Below are 24921 nucleotides of genomic sequence, written 5' to 3' on the forward strand. Positions count from 1 at the left end.
GCAACCCAAAACCCAAATAACTACAGAATACACAACAATCAAGAAAGAGTTGCATAATAAAAACAAGATTTTTCAACACATTTTGCATAATTCATACACAGATGAGTTTAAAAAACTGAAATAAATGAAATTCTCTGTATTCACTAATATAAACAATGCTCAATATATTAGGCTTTACCCCATATAGCCAATGAATTATTCTTGTTATTAAAACTATACTGCCTGAGAAATGATAACCCAGATTTTACACAACTGCTTTCAATAAAGTTGCACATTACTAATACTTAAATCAAGCAGAGTATATATAAAATGAGAATCTGTTGCACTTTCAAATACAACATCACTAATGAAAGAACATTTGAAAACACTTCAAATTCTAAAGGACTGTCGTCTTGCCATACATACGTTTATCAGTGTTTATTTTTTTTTAATATTTTCACTAATATCAAACCACTGCAAATAAGAAAACGTTCACACATGCAAAAAGAGCGCATTTATTAAATTTTCATAACATCTTTGCCATCCTTAGCATCTCTAGTACTTTAAGTGCAGCTTGTTCAGGTAACACAATAACCAAAACTCTTATGTGAGCACGTAAACAGATAAGCTGACACCAAAAACACATATTGCTATAATGTACTATATAAAATACTAACAGGTAGAAACTGATTTTCAGAGGAAAACAATGAAAACTTTCATGACCTTAAAAAGAATAGAAGATTAGGAAAAATCTTCAATTAAACCTCACATAACAATGCAACTCAAAGAACAAATGATCAGATCATAACGTAAGCAGAGACAATTTTAAGGCGCTACAAAATAGGTCATACCTGAAAAGCAAAGAAAATCCCACGGGCCAAAAAAAACAACCAAACAAAAGGTATTGGTTCACCTCTGTGGGAATTTATCTTAAAAATCTGTGTAGATGATCTGAAGAAGCCCATATTACCAAAGACACCTATAAGCAGTCTGATTCTAGAAGAATCAAACCAAAGCAAACATACCTGCTGTCAAGCCTATGAAAAGAGAGATCTATGACAGGTAGACAGGGAACATTATTTCGGAATAAGAAAAAGGTTAATTGCGAGTTATTTTTTATTTAATCAAGAAGATGCTGTACCAACTGAAAATGCAGATACAAATGGATACCTGTGAATTTCTCCAGTAATACCAGTACCCTAAAATTTAAAGCATCTTTCTATTACTTCCCCATTCTCATGCCATGAAAATAAAAGCTTGAGTTAATTATACTTCTCTGTTGAATATCTTCTAATTTCTAAAAACAATAGTGTGCTTTTAAATGAAAATTATAACGTGATTCAATCAACATAATTATACCAAAAATCACACCATGTGAACACACTAAAGAGTACATAATTTTAGCAAATACAGGTTTACTTACATCTGATCACTTACATAATTTCTAGCTCTGAAAATCACGAGCAACAAGACACATTCCTTCCTGTACCAAAAGAGATGAACTTGCATATTACTTCCATAACGGTACATTGACAGATTGTTTTAGTACGTATGGTTGGCTATCAGTGAAAGATGTTTTCTGTTCTTCATAACATATGACAAGATGACACTTCGGTTTATGTCCATCCCCATAATAATTCACCATATTCCCCTCTCTTTTGCATCCCACATGCATCTATATATGGCCTGCAAATCCGTTGTTTTTTTTTTATTTTTTTTAATTTTATTATTTTTTATTTTTTTAATACAAAAAAGGGAGATGTGTAGATAGCCAAATCATTTCTTTCCTTTATTTATTTATTTTTTTTTAACTAAAACTCTGGGTAGCTGAAGGAGACAGAGGGGAAGGAGGGGAGGATACATAAGACTGTGGTGATGGCTTTGTTAAGCATCTTGTCATGATTTTATGATTTCTGGTTATCAGTATTCCACATCATAACATCATGTAATGCCCTGGGAGTTAAAGTGTTAATGCTCAAGTTCCAGGCACCTGTCCAGAAGAGAGGAAGAACTACATACCCCAGGGGGCTTTGTGGTCAGAGAGGACTCCTGGCAGGGTCACCTGATGCTTTCTTTGTCTGCTCTTCTTTCGTCTCCCTGCTGCTCTCCTCCCCACTGCTCACCTCAGCGTTATGGTGAGGCCTATCCACCTTTCAGACACTCTTTCTCATTATATTTTATTTATTAGCTTCAATTCTAATTATATTATATTAGTGTGTTGTTCTTGCATTCCAATAATATATTTAGTAAATTAGTTTGTTTCTCCTCAGATTGTTGCCACTGTTTTTAATTATTTTGGGGTTTCCTGTTTCCCTTTTCTGGAGGTGTGGATCCGTGAATGCCCCACTAGTCACGGAACTGGGCTGAACCAGCCCATAAACCGTCGACACATCTTCAAAAATCAACTAATAATTAATAGGAGATACGCGTATAGAATCATAGAATCACTGAGTTTAGATAAAAGACCTCCTGGAGCATCCAGTTCAACCGTCCATCTTTTACCAATATTTCCCACTAAACCTCCCTCGGTACAACATTAAACGTTTCTTGAACACCTCCTGGGATGATGACTCAACGACTTCTCTGGGCAGCCCATTTCAGTGCATGACCACTCTCTCTTGGAGAATTCTTATTTCCTAACATCCAACTTAAATCTCCCCTGGCCCAACTTGAGGCCATTCCCTCTAGTCCTATTGCTAGTTACATGGGAGAAGAGGCTGACTACCATTTCACCACAGCTCGCTTCAGGTAGTTGTAGAGAGGAAACATAAACACACCATGTGCTGTATACGTGTTGCATATGTACATACAATACATATAAAGTATTACTGCCTTTCTTCTTTTTTTTTTTTTTTTTTTTTTCAAAGTGCCTAGGATAATTTTGGACTGGGAATGAAAGCAGCATCACAGATTATGAGCAAGATGCCAGTCATGTCACACACAGTGATGCTTCAGAATAGTTTCAGTTTCTCACCCTGTGTTGACAGGTCCTCTCAACTGCAGTGTTAAAGGTATCTTTATGACAAGTCCAAAATCACAGTTCTCAAATGTTAAGAGTATGTCACAATCCTTACCACAACTTCAGTTTTTTTTTTTAAATAACTTGCTAATTATAAAACAATGTTCTATTAAAAAAAAAAAAAAACAACAAACCTTTAATTTCAGGAGATATAAATATTGAAAGAACCATTATATAGTGAAATCAGTTTATGAGACAAAATCATCCATCCATTAAATATGTTTTAATTACAAATTTATTCACTGATTATATATCTACTTCTTCTGTAATGCTTCATTTTAGTGATAGTTTCTCCAACTTTGGATTACGAGCAAGTACTGATACCAGAATTCCATTTTACAGGTGCCACAGCAACAGATGTCTTTGATGATGAAGTAATTATTTATTTATAATAAGAAACAGGATTTTCCTAAGCAAAAGATAATAATTTTATGCAATATAGATCACAAACTATTGGTTTGTTATTGCACATTTAATCCCTTTAGAACACGCACTCATGATTGTCACTGCACATTTAACACACTCATGAACGTGAAGACACCCCAATTCCAAAAGTAATACCTCCTATTTTACTATGTTGACCCATGACATCAGAGATGGTGTTGGTGGTATGGCAGTAGAGGCTTGCCAATATTCTATTACATTTTGTTGCTATATGACAGATGGCAGCAGGGGGCAGTCTGAAAAAATGGCATCTGATATGGAAGTGCATATGAAACAAAGGTGTGGAACTGAATTCCTTCACGCAAAAAAAAGCTGCAATCATTAACATTAATCGATGCTTGATGAACATTTAATGGAGACCAGAGAGTCTATTTGTGCACAGTGAGGTGATGGGTGGTGTGTTTCAGTCACCACCATTGGTTCAGATTTCTACAAGCATAGCTAGCAGTAGTGACTGTTCAAAAATAGTGTTTTGTAGCTGAGAATTTCCTCTATCAAATAGTTTTATTAACAGCTCTTTTAAACATTGCATAAAGATTTTTATTTTTTTTATTTTTAAGTTGGGAATAATATTTGTAGAACTTGAAGGCTTTCTTTGGAGCAATTTCCTATTATGCTTTCATTGGATAAATGACAAAATTTCAATAATATTAGAAATATTTTTTAAACTAATCATTCCAACAGTCAATTGCTATTTGGATAATATGCAAATGAAATATACCCTGAGATCAACTGTAGAATAAATGTTCAAATACTCAGGATGTGAAAAATGTAATTTATGCAACAGCATCTACACTTTGATTCAGTGGCTCTGTTTGTACAATTCAAAAAGCAAGAAAACATTATAGGAGAAAAAGGGAATATTGATTTTGTAATAATTCCTTCATATAACGGAGAGGGGAAAAAAATCTTACATGTTAGTAGAAGGAAATGGCTATGGCATGAAACAAAGAAATAAATCCTGAAACCCACTTTAGGTAAAAACCTGAAGTCATTTTTCACCAAAAGCAATTTGTTAGGTAAAATCTGTTTTCACAGTCTTGAAGAAGAACTTTCCCTGACCTGAGTTTATGACTTCAGAAGTACATTTATTTGGCAAAAAGTCTGGTGCAAAACCAACTTTATTGTAAGTACAAAACTATATTTCAGTAATAGTCAAGCTGCATGTCAAGCAGCCAAAGGCTCATACATTTAAGCTTGCACTTGCTCTGTTTTTTCACATTCTTGTTACTGAAACAACCTAGCTAACATGCCCCTTTTGTAAGCAGCAATACAGTAATTCTTCAGACCAAACATGTGACCAACTAGCTAGTTACAAGCCACTTGTGCTTGTACTGTGGTGAAAACACAGCTCTCCAAATACCAGTAAATGCCAATAATAATAATTATCTGCAAATTGAGTTGGAGATGGGATTTGCTGCCTTGGAATAAAGCAAGTACGCTTTCCTTCTCTGTGCAACTCCTCCTGTGGGATGCAGGCACCTCACTTCCACTGACAACATAGATGCTCCTGAGCAGCAGCACAGCATCTTCCACTCAACAGGCATAGGAAAGAAAGAAAATGAGATGACACCTATGGAATTAGACTATGGCAGGAGGAAGGGCAGTACAAACTGAAGCACAGAGTGGTAGGGGTATTAAAACTGCTGCTAATGTCAGCAGTTTATGACAGATGGTACATTGTGCTTTTATAGACAATAAATCGTGAAAGGTTGGCCATCTCATTTCACATTTGCAATCACTACATTATGAGATTAAGCATCAGAAAGAATTTGGATTTTGCCAGTTTAAATCATGAGCTTTACCTTACTATCCCTATCATAGCCAATCTATCCATAATGATTCAGATAATGCTTTACTGAACCTAAATATAATATTTTAATGAAAATACATTATTTATTCTGGAGTGGAGCTCAAAGTGTGTCCTGATTACACTGCCAAGGTACAAATAAGAGCTTCCAACTGAGGCTCGCTTTAGTTTGAGATACTTTTTCCCTCTTCAGTGTTGATTCTGTTTTGCCATTTTGCCCCACATTTGTGCCAAAAAAATGAATCTACACTTTTGTTAACATGATTTGTTAAAATTGTTATTTAAGGTATATATTTATGTTCTCAGCCAATGTTTATGTCAACCAAAGTAACAGAAATACAAATAATTTAAATCAATACTTAAGATATTTTAAATGAAGATTACTGCATGATCCAGAGGTTTAGCTTTTGCTTAAAAGGTCAAAATATAAATGAACTCCTTATCATGATCTCAGATCTATACTTAAGAACTTTGAAGATTGAATTTAAACAGAACATTTACCTATGTAAATATTACATAGTCAAAGACTGCACCTTAACACCTGTGACCAAAACCACAATTGAAGAGAAATACACATATAATATTTAAAATCACTCCTATGCAAAAGAAAATATAAGGACTAAAAAGTAAAGCTCCTACGAGACTAAATTCTTGCATAAATAAACACTTCACAGCCAGATTTAGTTCTTTTCAATCCTCTGGGAAAATAGATTCAATAAATGCAGTTCAGGTTTTTAACCTTAAATTCGTGCAGTTAGCACTTGAAATTTTCAAACCAAAAAGTAGGCTCCTTTATAATACCACTGTGTTGAGTGCTATAATCTGTGACTGTAGGCTTGTGTTGGACTTGATGAGCCTATGGGTCTTTTCTAGCCTAAATGATTCTATGATTCCCTCCTCTAAAAAAGAATGCACACCAGCAGTTAAAAAAAAAAAACTTGCCATAAGTCAAATCTAAGAAGCATCATCACTCTGCTGAAATATGCCTATGTTTAAATGCCTAAGTATCACACATACAAAATTCTTTGCTGCTGACAACTTGTTAGATATCTAGTAAGTAGGAGTCATGGATATAAAGATTGTTTCTATTTCAGAATTTCACTTTAAAACTGAAAAGTATACCTCTTGATGATACAAAGCCTAAAAGGTCATGAAAGATTTATAAAATCTGCATAATTGATGCATTCCATAACACTACATATGTATGTATCAGTAAACTATTTCTTTTAGATATTTTATCTTCTATCAGATCTATATTTTTCTGGCAAGTTACTGTGTCTCAAAATATTGGTACTTTTAGCAAAATTTTATAGGTTAATAGGTAATATTTGGACCTGTGCTTAAAGGAGAGACATTTCATTGCAAAAAGCTGTCATGTTGAAAATTGTCATATGAAATGTCATATTTTACAACTGCTGTGGCTCAACTTTTCTATCTGGTTAAGCTGTCAGTCACTTCATAACATGGCAGTAGGTACTGTCACCCAAGCACGAAATAATAGATTCTGATTTTAAAATTAAACTGTCCTCTGTTTTCAAAGAGTTAAATCAGGGTAAGACAATCCTTACTAAAACCTCAATAAAATGCTCTGGGTAACTGAAGTAGATTTATATTCTCATTTCCTGTTTTCCTACAGGGAAAAGCATTTTTTCATGCTGTATGCCACTGAAGAACTAAGAAACAGATTTCTTCACATGCACATACGGCTTGCTCTTGGTGTCCACACTGAAATCAGGAGCAGACATTCCATTCTTTAACTGATTTGATACACACAATGAAAAGCAAGCAAGTACATGTGACAGAATACTGCTGGTTCTAGACTGTGAATACTAAGCCACATTTATTGCTGTTTTTCTTTTTTTATTAATTTTTTTTTTAAAATTAATAATGCAGCCTTTTTCCTACTCCAGAGCAGTATTCTGGAAGGTTTTGCACCCTGTACAGTACACAGTATACTCATTATTATGCACCAGCATCATGCTATAAGACTAATCTGCACAACAGTGCAGAGCAGTCACTAGCCAGTCTTCAGAAGTCAACAGAAAGAAGAGAAAGAAGCCCAGACTCACTTTATTTTTTAAGGAGCATTTTAGTGATTCAAGTCACAGCTCTAAACCACAGATAACTGAATAGGTAATGACAAAGGAACTGAGAACTGCAGCTCACAAAGTAGCAGTTTAGTGAAGGAATTTCCGTGATCAGATTCGTCATGAACTAAGCAACATCCACCAACAAATATACTCAAAATCAGTGATGAAATTTAATGGCTACATTTGCACATTAAAAACCACATTATTAAGTGGTAATGTTTTCTCCTAATTTTTTTTAATAGCAAAATAAAAATTAATTTTGTGTCTCTCGGCTGCTTTACTCACCTCATCAAAGTCTTTAACATAAACAATTTTCTCTTCAATGCCAATAGGCATTGGTTCACTATGGGGGATTTTCACCTCTTCATACATTTTGTTGTTTTCTCTCTGAACTGATTCTGGTAAGAACACCTAAAACAGTATTACAAGAAAATTAATTGAAAATATGAAAACAGAAAATTTAATTACTTTTAGGCCACTTCAAACAATATTTCATTACTTTCCGTCTTAAAAAAGGAATCCCAAATAAAAGCAATTCTCTTTGATTCATTTTATAGATAGCATAGAACCTCCTAAATGGAAAATAATCAGTTTTACTTCTCATAAAATGGCTTCAAAAGGATTAAAAAAAAAGAAAAATAAAAGATAACTCCACTTTATTACATTTCAAGAATTGAAATTTCATAAAGTCAATTCAATGGTTCACAAAATCTAGAAGGAGAAAAACAGTATTTTAATGACTTAAGTGACTCTACAAATAAAAATAATCTGTACTATAAATATGAATGAATTTATTTCTTTTAGGGTCAAAATAAAAACAAAATATGTGAGTATTGAAAATACTACGTGAAGAAGCACAGCTTGATGCATAGGATTCTCATTAATAGGGGAACCTCCCAGAGAACAAAGGGAAACTTGCTGCACTTTGCTCATGGGGATAGTTGTATTGCTGTAGAAGGGCCATGCATCAAACACGTACCTTTGCACCTCCAATGAATGCTGATGTTTTCATAGCTTCAGCTCGGGAATCATAAACATGTGGATAATGAATTCTTTCAAAGTCCACCTCTTTCTGTCTACCTAGGATAGGCATACTTCGGGCATTCAAAAGTGCTAGTTCCCTGTAAACATAAAATAGCAGCAATTCTGCTTATTGTAGGCAGTTATCACAAAAGCTGGGCATGGTACATTAAAGTCAGAGCAAGAGTTAGGGAAAAGTAAGGAAAAAAAGCATTGTATAAAATTATTAACAATGGAATTTTACTGTGTTATTCACTGGCATTAGTTAAACGATGTCCTTATAGCACACTTGTTAAATAAAAATCAATACAATCACTGCAAGGCTGGCTCCCTAAACTAATGCAGCTTTGCATCTTTTTACATAATATAGCAACAAGTATTCATAGTTAAATACCAGTACCACTATATTCTTCTCAATATGAAATGCAACACCTTATTTGCTTCTTATTCTTATCCTCCCTTATTCTTCCTGCTACCTTTAGTTGATAACATGGAAAATAGTACCCATTAATCTGGAGAAGAAAAATAAAGGATAGTTTTGATAGATTTAATACAGAGTTCATAAATCTTAAGTAAGAAGTGTGCATACAGAAAGTAAGAAAGATAGCCTGCCCCTCCAATCTGCATCTCCAACCCACATAGATAAGACCAAGAAGATTCTAATTAAGCAGATCACTGCTGTCTTTTCCTGAAAATTAGGTTTTCGTATTAAACAAATTCCACACTTGTAATAAAACATGACGAAGTCAGAATCACCACATCCACAAAGCAAACTAAAAGAAAATAAACATTTATGATGGGTTGAAATAGGAATTACAACACAAGCATTTTTCAACTTTTGGCATTTATTACCTTTGCATTCTCAGCTCTTTGGGATCAAAGGATGTAAGTCCTTCCCCAGATACTTCTCCATCTTCCCCAGCTTGTTTTTCTCTTCTGGCATTTCGTTTTTCTTCACGACGATACTGTTTCATTAACAGCTTTTCTTGTTCAGACTGAATTGTAACTTGACAGCCATAATTGGGTTTAGTATTTTCACCTATAAACTTCTTGCACTGCTCTGTAACATCAAAACATATGTGCATCTTCCTAAGTACTGGATTCCACCATTTTTGTTGCCCAGTTTTCTTCTAAATATATGTATTTTTAAAAGGCCTAGCCTTACTTAATTATGCAGAAGTTGGTCTTAAGAATCCATAAGTAGTAACAGCTCATCACTTGAAGGCAGGACACTTTAAGTCACCATACAAGAAAAATTCTTAGTCCCAAAGCAAGAGGGGGAATACTGCAAACTAGCAGCAAAAGGAGGGGCTCCCTTTCTGGGATTTACGATAATTTCATCAACACTGGAAAGTCACTTATTTGTCACCTTATGTGCATACACTGCTAAGTAAAAAGATTATGCATGTAGACTAAACATAGGTTTCTTTTTCTTTTTTTTTTTTAAAAAAAACCCAGCCTCTTTACCTAGCATTTACTGTGTATTTACTATATAACATGATTGCATTGAAAGCATACCAACAGCTTAATTTCCTTGAACAACTAAGAAATCTTATTCTGTACAGCCACAAGGACTCCTTCCTTTTATGCAGAAAAGCAGTAGGATTAAACAGTTACAGTACACAACTGAACAGTTATAGCACACAAAAAATTCAAGGAACTCTATAAAGCTCAATCACATCTGTTTTTCCAATGCCTTTATTGTTATTTACTTCAAACTTAAAGACATAATCAAGTCTTCTATATGTAATGGATGGATTCTTTTTGTTTGTTTTTAACTGTATCAGTATTTTTAAACATCTGACTTCAAAATTCTGCAAACAGATTATTAGCTTATAGAGGCTTGACTGAATATAGCGTACTCAGTTATTCCGAATGTACAGCTGCAGTCTACCCCTGAAGCTGAAAATTGAATACTTCTTTTTATCAAATAAACTCACTTGAGTGACATTTTAAAGAATTTGTGCCACTGATACATATATATATATATTTTACCAACAGTAACAGTGAAAATTGTACTTCTCTAGCACGCATACTGAATAAAGTGCCTACAACTTGTTAGATATTGTTGAAAAAAAATCTAACAAACTGTCAGAATGCCCACAGCAATAGCATTAACTCTCTCTGTCTCGTATTTAAAGGGGATAACAATGGATTCAATTTTCTGCCTAAATTTAACTCAGACATAACACGCTAGGGCTACTTTATTTGTCTGATAAGCACAACAATCACCTTTATAGCAGTGGAATTTTTATAATAGTCATGCTATAAACAATCAGTATATGCACACTGCCTTGCCTTGTGCCTCAAGACACACAGAGCTCAAAGTTGACTGTTTTTCCAAATCCAAATGGCTCCCTTCCCCACCCAGTTTCTGGGAGCTGAGACTTCAGTGCCCATTAGGGATTACACTTCAATCAAATGAAAAGAAGAGAGCCCTATTAAAATAAACAAACTGAACTTGGGACAGAGCATCTTCAGCCTCAGAGAAGATACTCAAACATTACTGACTTCTTTACTACAGTGAAAGAAAAGCTAGGCCATCAGTGGAAAAATCTTCTTGAAAGTGCAATACTGAAAATATTCTTCCTCTACATTCTAGCAGAAATGTCTATGGATGACATACTGAAGAATAAATTTACAATAGTTTCCAAAACAATTTTATTAAATAAAAAAATACTTTCGTAAAAATTTTCACATTGCAGAAAGTCTATAATAGTTTAGTTTCCGATGTATATTATTTTTTTCTTGTGATTATTTTAGAAGGCAAAAAAATTCCACCAAGAACAAAATCTTGTTATACTCATAGTTTCTGCTTTGAAATCACTAGCAAATAAAACTTGTTTTTTTTCTGATGAGTTTAGACAAATCATCAGTACAGCAGAAGGTGAACTTCCAAACATTTGCCTAAATAACATTGTATTTAAGATGGACAAATTATGGTTTATTTGCATTTTGAAATTATTGTGAGGATACAAGAGTCCAGCAGTATCAGCTTTAACTATCTTTTTTTTTCATGCATTGTGAACACACAGTAGATTCATGATGCTTCACCTTTGCAAGATTTACCCCAAGTCACAATCTATTCAGTCAGATTTACTTTTTGTCAGGACAGAAAATGGGAACGCTTGTTTTTAAGCAGCCATTTGTAGAACATTTTAAAACTAATACTCTGTGTGTGCTATTAATCTTATAAAAACAAAATCAGAGTATAAAACTTGAACTCCTTTATTCCTTTCATATATCCATCCTTTGGTTTAACTATATTTTTTTCCAGAAGTGGTTGCTACTGTGTTTTTTCTCCCTAAGATGTTTATGTGATGATATCTCTGAGGTGGATAGTATAGCAGATGAGGAATAACTGACTATCAACTTGTTGTCATAGTATTGCACTGGAATAGATGCAACTGTCAGTACAGTTATTTAAAAATTATACATGCCTATATACACTTGAAATGTCAATATGCAACATGCACTCATTTACTCTGATATAAACACCCCACCATTACCAACGAGGTTTTTTTTGGAACAACAGTTTAATTGTTGCTTACCTTGCAAAGCCTGGAACTTGTTATCATTTTGACAAGCCAAAGATCTTTCCACAATCACAGATCTCTTCTGTAGGAGCTTCTCTATAAGTTCAAAGCCCTCAGGGCCTAGCAGTTCAAATAACTACAAAGAAAGTCACAAGACATTGTCCAAATTAGCATAAAATTAAAAATAAAGCTGCAGAATTTCCATCCCTGTTACTGGATGTTAACAATGAGTTTAAAGACTTTCAACTCCAACTAATTCAACCCAAAAGCCATCACTGCTAGCAATCATCTAAGTTCTCTGTAACAAAAAAAGAATAGTTTTCAGCTGAAAAGACTTAATCTGTTGATTTTCTGTATTAAAGAATATCTTTTTTTTTTTTTTTGAGATTCCTGTATAAAATTTAACTCTTCTCAAGACTAAACTTTATGCAATTTTCTTACATTTATAATGTATTTTCATGTATCATTTTATGAAAGAGTAAAACTTTGGCACTGTAGGACTCAAATATTTCTGCTCCTATCATGCAAAGAAGAAAGGGCTTGCTTTCTATCCTGTATTTAATTTGCTAGGTCCTTAGACAGTTTTGCTGTGGCCACCTCCGATTACCACCCTCTGGGAAATAGCGTTATGTTGCTTCTTATATATCTGCAAAATTTTGAACAGTGTCAAGAGCAGCAGATCTGTGAATCTTCATTTTAGACCTGTGAATCTTCCCATTTTAGAATCTGTACTTCAAAAAACAAGTTGCCATTTAATAGTAAAGAGGTAAAAAAGTGTTACTCCTAATGCACTGGGTTTCATAGAAAAATACCAGGTGTGCCAAACAGTACAGTGGTGTCAGTGTTTGCATAGACCATGACATTTATTAACTTGTGCATTTCTTTTATTAAAGTAACCACCTATTGATAACTGAAGAAGCAGTCTGGAAAAAAAATTATAAAAAGAATTCATTAAATTTGGCCAAATAGAAAATCCTACATTCAGATAAAAGTAACAGTACAAAAATACAGGACATTAAGCTGCTGGCTAGACATCAATTTTGTTGACAAGGATCTCAAACTATAATGGATTTCCTTCTATCCAGCCTTCTCTAACAATCATCATTAATTCTTGTCTTTTACATAACTATTCTCTGTCACTTTACTGCTACATTTTAGTCAGCTTCAGATAAAGATGTAAGAGGGCTTTGTTTATACATCAAAAAAGAAAGCAGCAAACTAGTATTGGTAAATTTGAAGAGCAAGTATTTTGTAAGTATAAATGTGTATGGCAGAAGGAAAATTAATTTAAAACACAGCAAGAGTTTGAAAAAGCTTCATGGTAGAAGGACTAAATACAAGTTTTGCTACTGTTTTGCCAATTACAGAATATGATCGGGACAGGGAAATTCATCCAGATCTGAGCTGAAATATTCAAGGAAGCACACACAAGGTATATTCAGACTTACCAATTTGACAATAAATAAATAAAAATCATAACAATAAAAAAAGTCAAGCAATACATTATTCCTAAAATACTCATTATAGATCTTCTGTAGAGGACTCCAAAGCATCTCTATGACTTAAAACAAACTAGAAAAGGATCCACCAGAAAGTGTGCTTTTTTTTTTTATTTATTTTTTAAATTGGCATACAGGAGATAGTTTTAGAAGAAGAAAGCCTCCTTCCACACCTATTTTTCCATATACACTCAAAAAACATCCATATCAAAGCTATTTGAACTGGTCAGAATAGTAGAATGGCACAAAGAAGCACTAAAGATACAAGGCCACATTTTACTTCAGGGCCAGCCAGAGGCAGATGCTACCATAAGAAAGCATTTCTCATTTCATTTCAGTTCTCTCTTTTTGAGCCCCTAGTTCACTAGGGATAAAAAGACATATCCTAGTCTCCAGACAGCTCACCGGTCAAACAGAATCAAACTCATGGTACTATACATGACAATCCCTGCAATATTATATAAAAATCACTTTATTTTGCCTTTGTGATTTATGAACAGAATGCAGTATTAATTTGCTACAGCAGTTTGAGGACAGTCTTTGTAATCTAGCAAGCCTTTTACTACCTTTTACTAGATTACTTTGTAATCTAGCAAGGAGAGAGGCTTTGAGAACGTTTTAAACAAATAAGTGAAACAGATCATTGTCCAAGACAGAAAGAAGAAGGGAAACAATATAGAAGACCAGCAACAATGACCTGTTCTAACTGATTGGTAAATTGTCTCTCACACCCACTGGGAACTTGCCAGAGAACACAGGTAGGAAACAATCATAAAGAACTAAAACAGGAGGTAAGGGTAAGTGCTAGGACGTGGCAATTAAGTTACACATCTGTCACCATCTACCACTGATGGTAGAAATGGTGACAATGGAAGAAAGAAACAGCAAAGAGCAGAAATAACTGAACTTGAGGACTAGTCTGCGAGGCCAATATTTTACTAATCACCAGGTGTATTCATATAGGGAGTAAATAGGGAGTAAATCACTGCTTGCTATTTAAGGTATTAAGAACTGGCACAGAATCCTGTTGTTTCAAAGTGCAGTTCTCTATCTTCTCATTTGCTTAGACTTTCAATAACACGTCAGTCAAAGTCCATTCAAAAGACTTTCTGCCATTTCAGAAAAACTTCTGACTCGCTGAAGTCTTTAAATCTTATTCCCAGTAATTAACTAAGGAAAAAACAACGTGAACTTCTATGACGATAGTCACCATTAAAGATCTAAACAACAACTGAACCACAAGGTAACTCATGAAAATTGATTTATGAGCTGGAGAGGAAACAAACACTACTGCTTGGATCCAACTTCAATCAAGTGAATGTAAAGTCTGGCATCTTCAGATAAAACACAGAATTTGCCTTCTTTTTTAATAGTCACACTACACAAGTAATCTTGATCAAAGTCTAATGAGTAAACATGAGTTTAAAAAAAACCAACACAGTTTATCTTACTCAAGAGGGAAAGAGGTGTAAAAGTTTGTGCAAAGTAACCTCACTACTACTATCAATCTTACACTGCAAAGCTCTTATACTTCATAGCGACAGATTGACTGTCTAAATCAAAGAGCAGAAAAGAGAAAACTAGGAGCTCTGTTGATTTAAAACTATCTTGTACCTAGTAGGAGAAAAGAACCATCACAGCAGGTACATGTTTAAGAAACAAAATGCCCTTTTGCTAGACCCCCACTTTTCTACGCTAGTTTTATATATTTATTTATTTATTTTTATGGTATACGTAACGTTTATTGTCAGACTGGAATGGCTAAACCAGCTGCAAAACAGAAAAATTCACTATACCAATAGTGCTTAGTGAATGTTAACACAATCCCCAAATTAGCATGTTCAAATGGAGACACAATGCTAAATGACTGCTTATTATAGTTGCTTTGCAGTATTCATTTACAAAATAAAAATAAAAAGCTTTCATGGAAATGCAGTTTTCTAACACACAAAGCATTCATTTCTTGTGACAGAATTTAGGATACCTGCCCTGCAACTCTATGGAACATTTCCATAAATAATCAAATGCTATGAGCAATGGTCAAAGAAAAACAGATTTTTCTATAAACAAAGTTTAAGAAAGCTGTGAATCCTTGAAGTGATGAAGAACTTCCTTCCGAATGCACTGATTCTCTCGACAAATATCTAGTGTAAGCGGCACAGAAATTCCTAATACTCACTATAGAAAAGGAAAACTTCCCCATACATATAGAATCATAGAATCATAGAATCACTAAGGTTGGAAAAGACCTAAAAGATCACCCAGTCCAACCGTTCACCTATTCCCAATAGCTCCCACTAAACCATGTCCCTCAACACAACATCCAGCATATGGATGACCATATGGGAAGGCATGCTCAATCCATCTCCCATGGGCTGCATGCAGCCCACCCCAGCCTATCCTGTGGCTACCACCTGCCCTATGCCATCACGGCAGCAGCTCTTCCTCACTGTGTAGCCCAGCTCAGCCCCAGGCATGCACCCATCATTCAGCAACAACCAAACATCAGTGCGCCATTGGCACTGTCTGGGCTGAAATCACGAGATGGGACAGGTACAGTACACATTGCTGTGTCAAGATATGACAAAAGTTCATGGATTTTGATACATTTGCTAAACACAGTCCTGTGAACAGTGACAAACAAGCAGCCTTGTCTTCCACTTTCATAAAAGATTTAGAAAATAGGTTTCAAGATTAAAAAAAAGAGATTTTTTTTCCCTCTATTTGTAACTTCACTTTCCAGACAACATAAATACAATATCTGCAAAAGAGAAAGTTCTCCTTTACTTCACAATCATGTCTTATTCATGCCATTGCTTTTTAGCAGTACGCACTTTTGTGAACAACTATTCTCAAGGATAAAGCACAGAAAGAATGAAATTTCTAAAAAAAAACCTCTTATGAGCACTCTTGAGAACTCACTAAGAATTGCAATCAGTGCCATCAAACCAGATACTGATGCATTAGTTTCACCAAAACAAGGTCCAATTATGTTTTTGTTGGTTTTCATGTTGCAATACAAAAATTAGAAGAATAAGCTTTGTTATTTATATACATTAACTATATTATAATATTTTATATGTGTCCAAGATATTTCCTCTTCATTCAGGGCAGCTCAGGCAAGCCAAATGGTTGGACATTCATGCTTTATGCTTCAAAAGAAACTGTGTAGTGTATTGCTACCAATACACTTTCCTTTCTGCACTGCATTAATACATTTATTCACAACATTTTTATATCTTTTTGCAGTTACATTACTCAGTTAATTTGTGATACATTCTATTTTTACAGGAAACACACAAAAACTTTGAACTTTCTATTCATTCCATTTGTAGTACTTAAATAAAGGATCATAACTCTTGTCCTCCAGGCTTCCCCACATTCGCTCATCCATGTTTCTGGTGTATGGTCTTCTCAACACACAAAATAACAGTAATCTGTGTTTGGTCCTTGCATAGTGAACATGCTTATATATGAGCTGAACACTTTTTCTTCTGTGCTTTTGACCTTTTGCCTCCCGCACCTTAGATATTAATAGACATTGATTAGTTCAAAAATTATACATTCTGTAGCAAAAAGAAAGACAGCAAATGGACAGGCTACTGTGACTGAGGTCTGGCTCAACACTGGTTTGGGCCCTGACAGTTTCTTTTCTTTCTTCCTTAGGGAGGCTTGCCATCTCAGCTTTCTAGCTCTTTAATGTTAGGAGCTGCTCTCAAACTGCAGAGGGTAAGCATTTAGGGGGTTTATTGGCTTTTTTGAGGGCTGAGAAACATTAATTTATTGAATTGTGATCCGTTCATTGTTCTGTCACAGTTAACTGTTATTTCCTTATGCTCTGCCTAGAACATATTCACACCCAGAAATACAGAAGAAAGATAAGTGTTTACAATGAATTATATTAAAAAAAAGCCACAAAGACTCTCCCATAGAACAGGCTCATTTTATTCTTGCTGTTAAAATCATTCATAGTACTGAACTTACATCTCATCATGAAAGAACGAAAAAATTAGTTACAGACATCAACTGAAAATGCTGAATATTCCTGCTGCTTGCCTCTCAAGAGAGATTACTGTTAAGAAAAGAATTTTAGACACAACATTTGATTCTAGAATGAGACTGGAGAATAAAAAGAACTATGATCCAGTCCTTACAATTTATACAGTTTAAGAAGCTAATTATTATGTTTTGTTCCAAATGAAACACTCTCCATTAGTCAAAGCCAGGAGTTATAGCAGGGTCATCTCCAATCTAGTTGCCCACAGGATAAAATTTGTAGCATTCAAATGCCAACTAGAAATAATAAATCTTAGAAGAACAGTAAAGCTGGGGACTATTTTGATGACAGCATAATGGCATCTTTTAATGAAGAACTTACTAAAGTAACAGCAAGTTCTCTTAGATATTTTCAACCCTTTCCTAGTCTTATAATTATTTCTAATAAATTCACTTCCTCTGCTTATCTCAATCGCTAATCCCAACAAGGGGACAAAAAAGACATGTTTCTGGCATTTTAAACCCATTACCTGAATGCTGTTAATAATTTAGGATGACTGCAGAAAATAAGATTAAATACCAAGTAACATTGCAAGCTATTAAAAAAAAAATTAAAAAAGGTTGAGTGCAGGTCTCAGATTGCAGATACTCAGAACGTAAGCCTTTCAGCTCAGCACAGTAAGAAAAAGAGCTCTGTATAATCTTGTTTGGAAAACTTTGTATGGCTCTGAGAGGAAGTGGCACAAAGCGGTATAACTCTGTAGTTCATGTACTTGCTACCACATCACATTATATACATTATTATACATTATTCTGGCATGAAATGTCAATATGCTAGATCCTGAGTGGAGGCAAAGGAATTTAGCAAATATTCTCAGCTACCTTTTTATTAAGATATTCTGAGGCAAACTAGACAGCAGCCAACAGTTGGAGAGGCTGTGTGTTAGTCAGCACTTTCTTGAATCTCAGCCAAGCTATTACATCCCTTGAAGCAGTAACACAATGTGCCCAAAAGGCAACCCTGAATGTCTTCAATAAAAGTACCAGATGACTTCAGCTACTACTCAGTGACCATGAATACACGGATGATGTGATATATGGTCACTTACATTCGTTTGAATGATTTTTTAAATTTTGATTTTATGTGCAGTCTTAATATCTGTAAGAAAGTGTGATAAGTAATCAATCTAGGAACCAGAAGACAAGATGTGTCACATTGCATTAATGGTGAGGCATGGTCCCCATGCTAATAATTTTTACTGAGTACATGCTGGTTATGTAGAAAAGGCAACGAGACTTTTCTGCAGACAGCAGATCTGCAGAAAGCAGTCTATCCACCAGAGCGCCTAATAGCTGAATCCCAATGATACATACAAAGGAAATTATTTCTGGGTCAGGCTCAGCCATAAAAAGTCCATCCGTACTGTTGAACTTAGCTTAAAACAGCTACAAAATTTTAACTATTGTAATATTAAAAGTAATATTCACATCACAATTTTACAAGCTACAATTTAGAAGAGGTCTTAGAATAATCATCTCCCTACACTGACCTCAAATGTGAGGTAGAGAACTGTGAACTTCGTGTGTAAATGAAATTATCTCCCACTCAAGGGCATCTGCTTCATTTCTGTCCTTCTGTGAGGTGAGAGGGAATTCAAAAAGTCCCAGAAAATATTTTCTTTATATAACACTGACTTTGGGAAAGATATGTGCAAAGATAATGCACTGATAATAAATTCTTGCATAACATTCAACTTCTGGTTACTTTTTTTGTTAATAAACTTGCAGAGCAACAAGAGGTGCTAGAAAGGTGGTCTTACACATTAGACATTTTTAGACCAGCAATACAATTTACAAGTGGTAATAAATACACAACCAATTGTTCTTTGCAATAAGTCTCTTTTTAGTACATTAGCATTACCCTCTTATTTCTGTATTTCACAGATTTCCAAAAAACAAAATACAATTTCACTTCAACTACACACTTGTAGAAATGCAAGAAAGAAAAAATCCAGAAGGAATATCAGAATGTGGAAATTTCACAGACTACAGGTACCAGGCATTAGGAGTATGAGATTTTTTTTTTTAAAATCAAACTGAAATCTAAAGTTAAAATACTGAAATAGATGAACTACAGGGAAAAAGAATGGTAATTTTTTTTTTTTATTTGTTTCCAAAAGAAAAGATACTATCAAATTGTCAATATTTCAGTACACCTAAATTGGCCTAAAACAGTCATCTTATTTATATAATTTCCTTTTTGTTCTTGTTATAGATATCTCCTAAATATTCTTACATAAAAAATAGCATAACTTGCGACAGCATAATTCTAAAATATCTGTTGAAAAACTATAAATGTCAGACTACTGACTTCCCTTTTAAAAAGCACACCCTGAAGACCAATTTCTGTGTAGAAATGCCTGCTGTTATAGGATTCCTTAAGCTAGTATCTATCTTCAGACGTATTCTGGGATCAGCTATTTATCAATTTTCAAAAAAAAAAAAAAAAAAAACCCCAAATCCTAAAATTAGCTAATCACTGCATTTGATATTTCTCAAAGAGTGGGCAGCAGGTGCCATTTCTAACAACTATAAGCTCACTTGCAATTACTGAATGATTATTTGTAAAGATGCTACACAGATGCTTGGCCATCCTTTACCTGTGCCCTCAATACACAGTCACAATGTACAAGGATAGATCAAGAAGCTGAGCATCTATCTCATGTTGCTTAACAGAGGTGGATGACAAAGAGTGAAAAGCAACTCTAATCCCAAAATCTAGATCCCTCTCAATTAGAATAGTAAAGTCTCAGTTTTAATATTGTCCAATGAAACTTGACAGTCCCGGCCATCTTCCTCTGGGCTGTGCTGTGGAAGACCACAAACCCTGCTGATGTTGGTGAGCCCTAGGCTCTGCTTTCCAGCATCAGCCTTGCAAAGTGCTTTTTTTGCAATGTGTTGCAAAGTAGCTAAAAAAGGCAAGATTTTACCCGAAACACTGCTTTTTGGGCTATTACAGATGTGAAGAAGTGCTTCAGTTAAGGAAAGATGAATTTTAAGCCTAGCTTTCCATGGAAAAAAAGCCTACAAAAATCACTATGTGATTTTCCACAAATAAACTAGAAAAACAGGTTTTGAGCCCCTGATTACTTCCAAATTCAACAAATAGAAATTCTCAGAGATGGTAAGTAGCCTGTAATGGAGATTGATCCAAGGCATCGCTCTTCTTGCCTTTTTATTCTGTGAAAGACCACAGTGTGCACCAGCACAAACTCTATCAGCCAGCAACACCGCTGTGGACATGGGAAAATTGAAACCATGGAATACTAAGAACCACAGGAAATCTAGATACATGAATTTTAAGACTCAACTGTCAGTTTGGGTTTGTTTGTTTTTCCATATATAAAATGATTTGGCAGAATATATAACCTTGTATCTAGTTAACAAAATAAGTCTCAATCTTCCAGGCTCCATCTGACCATGCCTTGCAGACCTTGTGAGCCCTTATGTCTCTACTTGTATTTGAAAAGAGCATCTCAGCACGAAAAGAAACTGAAAAGGCAAAAATCCTATCAACTACAGGGTGGCTGACTTTAGAAGTAAATCTCATTATGTTTAATGACATATTTAAGCTGATTCAAAAATTACAATGAATAGATCAAGCCTCATGCTACCTCAGAGATACAACGAGCGATCTGGCAGTACAAAACTTTACAAAAGTAAAGGAGTTGATAGGGAAAGTTACTGACAGGAAGGAGATCAACGAGCTACTACTACCAGGATGAACCCTAGCATCTCCTGGCTCTCACTGCGGCTTTTTTATCATTTCGTATGTTCTGTACTCAAAAAACAGCACTAAAACTCTATTCCTCAGTTTTGGTTTCTTATGAAGGGAGACAGCACGGCCCTGTTTTTACAAAAAGACAGTTTCATGTCATCCTTGAGGTTTCAGCAGTTCTTAGACATCAACACAGCTGTATACTTCAGACTGATTTCAAAGAGAAGGCTGAAACTGGAAAAGGAGAAAACTGTAACAAAAATAAATAGATTATTTTCTCTGTATCAGAGGTGAACAGATAAGCTTTATGGTCAAGAATAACGACACCTAAGCTTTGCAAAAATCTTAGTAAATTTAATAAAATTTTAAAGAAAAGGAGCTTGAAAAGGCAGAGTCAAACCAAGTTAGAAGCTTTGATGATAAGATAAAACACCACAGGGGTGATCCATATATGCATGTACTTTCTCATAATGGGTACTGCTCTCTATGAACAGGGAATAAATTTTGTGATACGCTAATTTGTTAGGGCAAGAATGCCCTTTTACTGAACAAAAGAGAGAGCCACTTTGACGCTTAAAAGCAAATACATTTTGTGAGACAGGTTGATCTGAAAATAACTCAGATGCAGAAGTACATGTGCAGACAAAATTAAAAGATACTGCTGTAGGGTCATGGTACAGTGAGGAAAATACAGATTAAGTTACTTCAACAAGGTATAATATCCAAAACTTACATGTGATGTATAACGTGATCTCACAACAGAACTAGTGCTTTTATTGATTTTTAATTAATAAATATTTTGTAGGAAAGACAGCTTGCATTTTGATTATTTTCTGCTTTGCAAAGAAATTCCTATACTAAACCTCTGTGTGATGGTTTTTAAGATGACAAACCTAACAAATTAACTTCAGTTAATGGAAGCAACACAGCAGTAAAAGAAATTGAGGTTGTTCTCAGTGAAAACTCAGGCAAAACTCACAGCCTTGTAGGACAAAAGAGGAGATGACAGCAGCAGTAGTAACAGAAAGTAGTAATCTAAGTTATTAAAAAATCATTCTATTATTTATTCCTGTTCTTTACTATGTTCCAAATGCAAAGGGACTTGAAAAAATTACTAGATATTATTTGCTCCATATTTTCTAACAAAACCCTGAACTTGTATAGAAGGTGGGGATTCATGGCCATTTGCGAGCAGCCACAAAAGAACCCTAAGTAGATTTCCTAAATAAATAGCTTACTTTATAGTCACTGGTAGATTAGTAAAAATCACTATTAAGGCTGGTTGAAGAAGTCTTGAAGAGCAAAAGATGAACATCTCTGGAAGTCAACATAAGCAAGCTATCAATGCTTTTAGGTAACATTTTAACCACCACTTTAGACTTCAACATGGGGGGTGGGGAGGACATGAAATTAAAAGATAAATGGCTTAATAACAATTAAAAATAAGCATGAATAGAAGAAACTACATGACAGGTCAATTTCCATTACTAAGCAGTAGTAGGAGTCTTAGCTATGCCCTACATAAAAATGAATATTGAAAATTTATTGAAATAATTACTCCTGATTCTCAACGTTTGCTTAAAACCCTCACAGACAACTGAATTCCCATATCCAAATTGAGCAGAAAATTTATAGCATCTGGAAGCTGTCTGTGCAGTATTTAAAAAGCCAGTGCATTAACAAAACGATTTTCAAATATCAAATGGGTCATAATATTAACTGAGAATATAATGAAACTTTACGGTCTTGGATTTGAAGACCATCTCACACAGGCCACACAATTGCCCTAATAGTTCTGAGTTGATGACAATGCACATTAGTTAATAATGAAAATTGCTATTATTGCAAAAGCTATGAGAGCAACATAATTTGAAAGTTAACTAAAACTCTTGATGAGATCTCACCTCACTAGTAAGAACAACCAGTATTTACAAAACGTTTGTATTGTGCTGTCAGTTTACTGCCGTCCCCTTCATCCGAGTGCCTTTTCCTGTAAGCCGCAGTCCATTGATGCATTACACCCACACTAAGTATGTTTATATTGCTGCTCCTTTTCATCAAGCCAGACTGGCAATTATTTTTTCCACATTTCATTTCCTCAGTTCTATTTCACATGCTATGTTCTACACTACTCACCTCCTGAAAACACATTTCCAATTATTTTTTAGCACCTTCTATGTAACAACGTTGAATTCATCTGATAAAAACTGTTCTCCTTACCAACAGGTGGTGCCCTATTATTAACACATTCTCTACCTCAGATCAGCAATGAAATACAGTTGTAATACTGAAAGTGACTGGTAGTGCTTACAATTAATTTCCTTACTATGAGATACAAACATACAGACCTAGATCTCTTCACATGTTCAGCTTATACAACATGGATGCCTTTACATCTTCAGCATCTACAGTGTTGTTTAAAATGTTAATCTAACTGACATGTCAGGATATTTTATTTGGCTACTTTCAATGTCAGGAAATTCTGCCACTGAAAAAAGAAATTCTTCCTGCAAATCCATTCACTCAGCAAATTTCAGTGATTTTTTTTTTTAATGAATCTAAATTTAGCCTTAGCAAGAAAAGATTTTATAATGGCTTCTACGTTAAAAAACCTCAGTCGTTTTTCTGCCATTTCTACAAGTAGTCTCCACAAACCTAATCTCAGTAAGCTTTGAACCTCAATAAACATTGCTAAATAATACAAGATAGTACTATGTGTACTATAAATTCATATACACACACGTGTTTGAAAGGTGTTTCAGAACATCTATTGTCTCCTAAGATAAGTAACTGAAGTAGTGAATATGGTAGCTCATAAAAAGCTGTATTCAGCTGCTCTATCTAGAATTAGCTTAGTCCAAGTTATTACAACATAGAAATCATTGCTGTAATCTAACTCACTTTTCTATTTCAAACAAAAAGAAATTTTTTGTTAAAAGTCTTATGCATTTATTACTACATCCACTGCATCATTTGTTCAAGACTATAGTTTAACCCAGTGAATTTTACTATGTTAATAGTTAAAAATCAGTTGAGAGTTAACCGGTGAGTCTGTACTCACATAACAAATTCCTTCGTGGGAAAGTCTCATAAAAACACAAAGGTAAGATTTCCCAAGGCACACAGAAACACACATTAGTGAAATCCAAATTTTGTATTGGTGTTATTTTGCTGACTTGGAATGTAATATAGCAGCTGTACATATACAAACATTTTAGAATTCACTTTGGAAGAACGAATAAAAACTTAAGTACATACTAATACAAGTAATAAAATCAAAATTGTTTCAAATGGAGAACAAACATCCAAGTTATTTTATTGATGCTAGGATTTTATGCTTGAGGCTTTGTGTTTGCTATCACACACCTCAAATGATCGGCATTCATCACTTTAAAGCTTTGCTCAGTTTTCAAAATATATTCACTTTTCCTCTTTCCTGCACTTTGGACAATCAAGTCAGCCACTTTCCCACTCACTGTAGTTCCTGGTTAATTTGAACTTGGAGCATCAAAGCAATCACTAGTAGTTCAGAGCATCAAGCTTCTGACAAGTGGCTTTCCAGTGGCAGAACATTCATGTTTGATATTTGTAAGAGCCAAGCATTGTGAAGTCTGACAGTTTCACTCCAGCAAGCAGCAAAAAGCTGATGCTTCATAGTTTGCTTAAAGAATTGCTTTTTGAAGGCAAAAATACAAGGAAAGAAAATCACATGTATACATTCACAACTTGCATTTTTCTGATGGGGAAGCT

General features: G+C 34.6%; 1 protein-coding gene across 3 annotated transcripts in view; it reads right to left on the minus strand.

The window, feature by feature from the left end:
• The window catches only part of ASCC3 (activating signal cointegrator 1 complex subunit 3), a 259113-nt gene that overhangs the window by 199859 nt on the left and 34333 nt on the right, over positions 1-24921 (minus strand). For all 3 annotated transcript variants that reach the window (XM_048935766.1, XM_048935767.1, XM_048935768.1), the window contains 4 exons: positions 11914-12034; positions 9215-9422; positions 8322-8463; positions 7628-7753 (listed from right to left, as the gene is read on the minus strand). In XM_048935766.1, the coding sequence (XP_048791723.1) occupies positions 7628-7753; positions 8322-8463; positions 9215-9422; positions 11914-12034 (597 nt within the window). The remainder of the gene's footprint in view (positions 1-7627; positions 7754-8321; positions 8464-9214; positions 9423-11913; positions 12035-24921) is intronic.

This window comes from Lagopus muta, chromosome 2, assembly GCF_023343835.1.
Source record: "Lagopus muta isolate bLagMut1 chromosome 2, bLagMut1 primary, whole genome shotgun sequence".
NCBI classification, from domain to species: Eukaryota; Metazoa; Chordata; class Aves; order Galliformes; family Phasianidae; genus Lagopus; species Lagopus muta.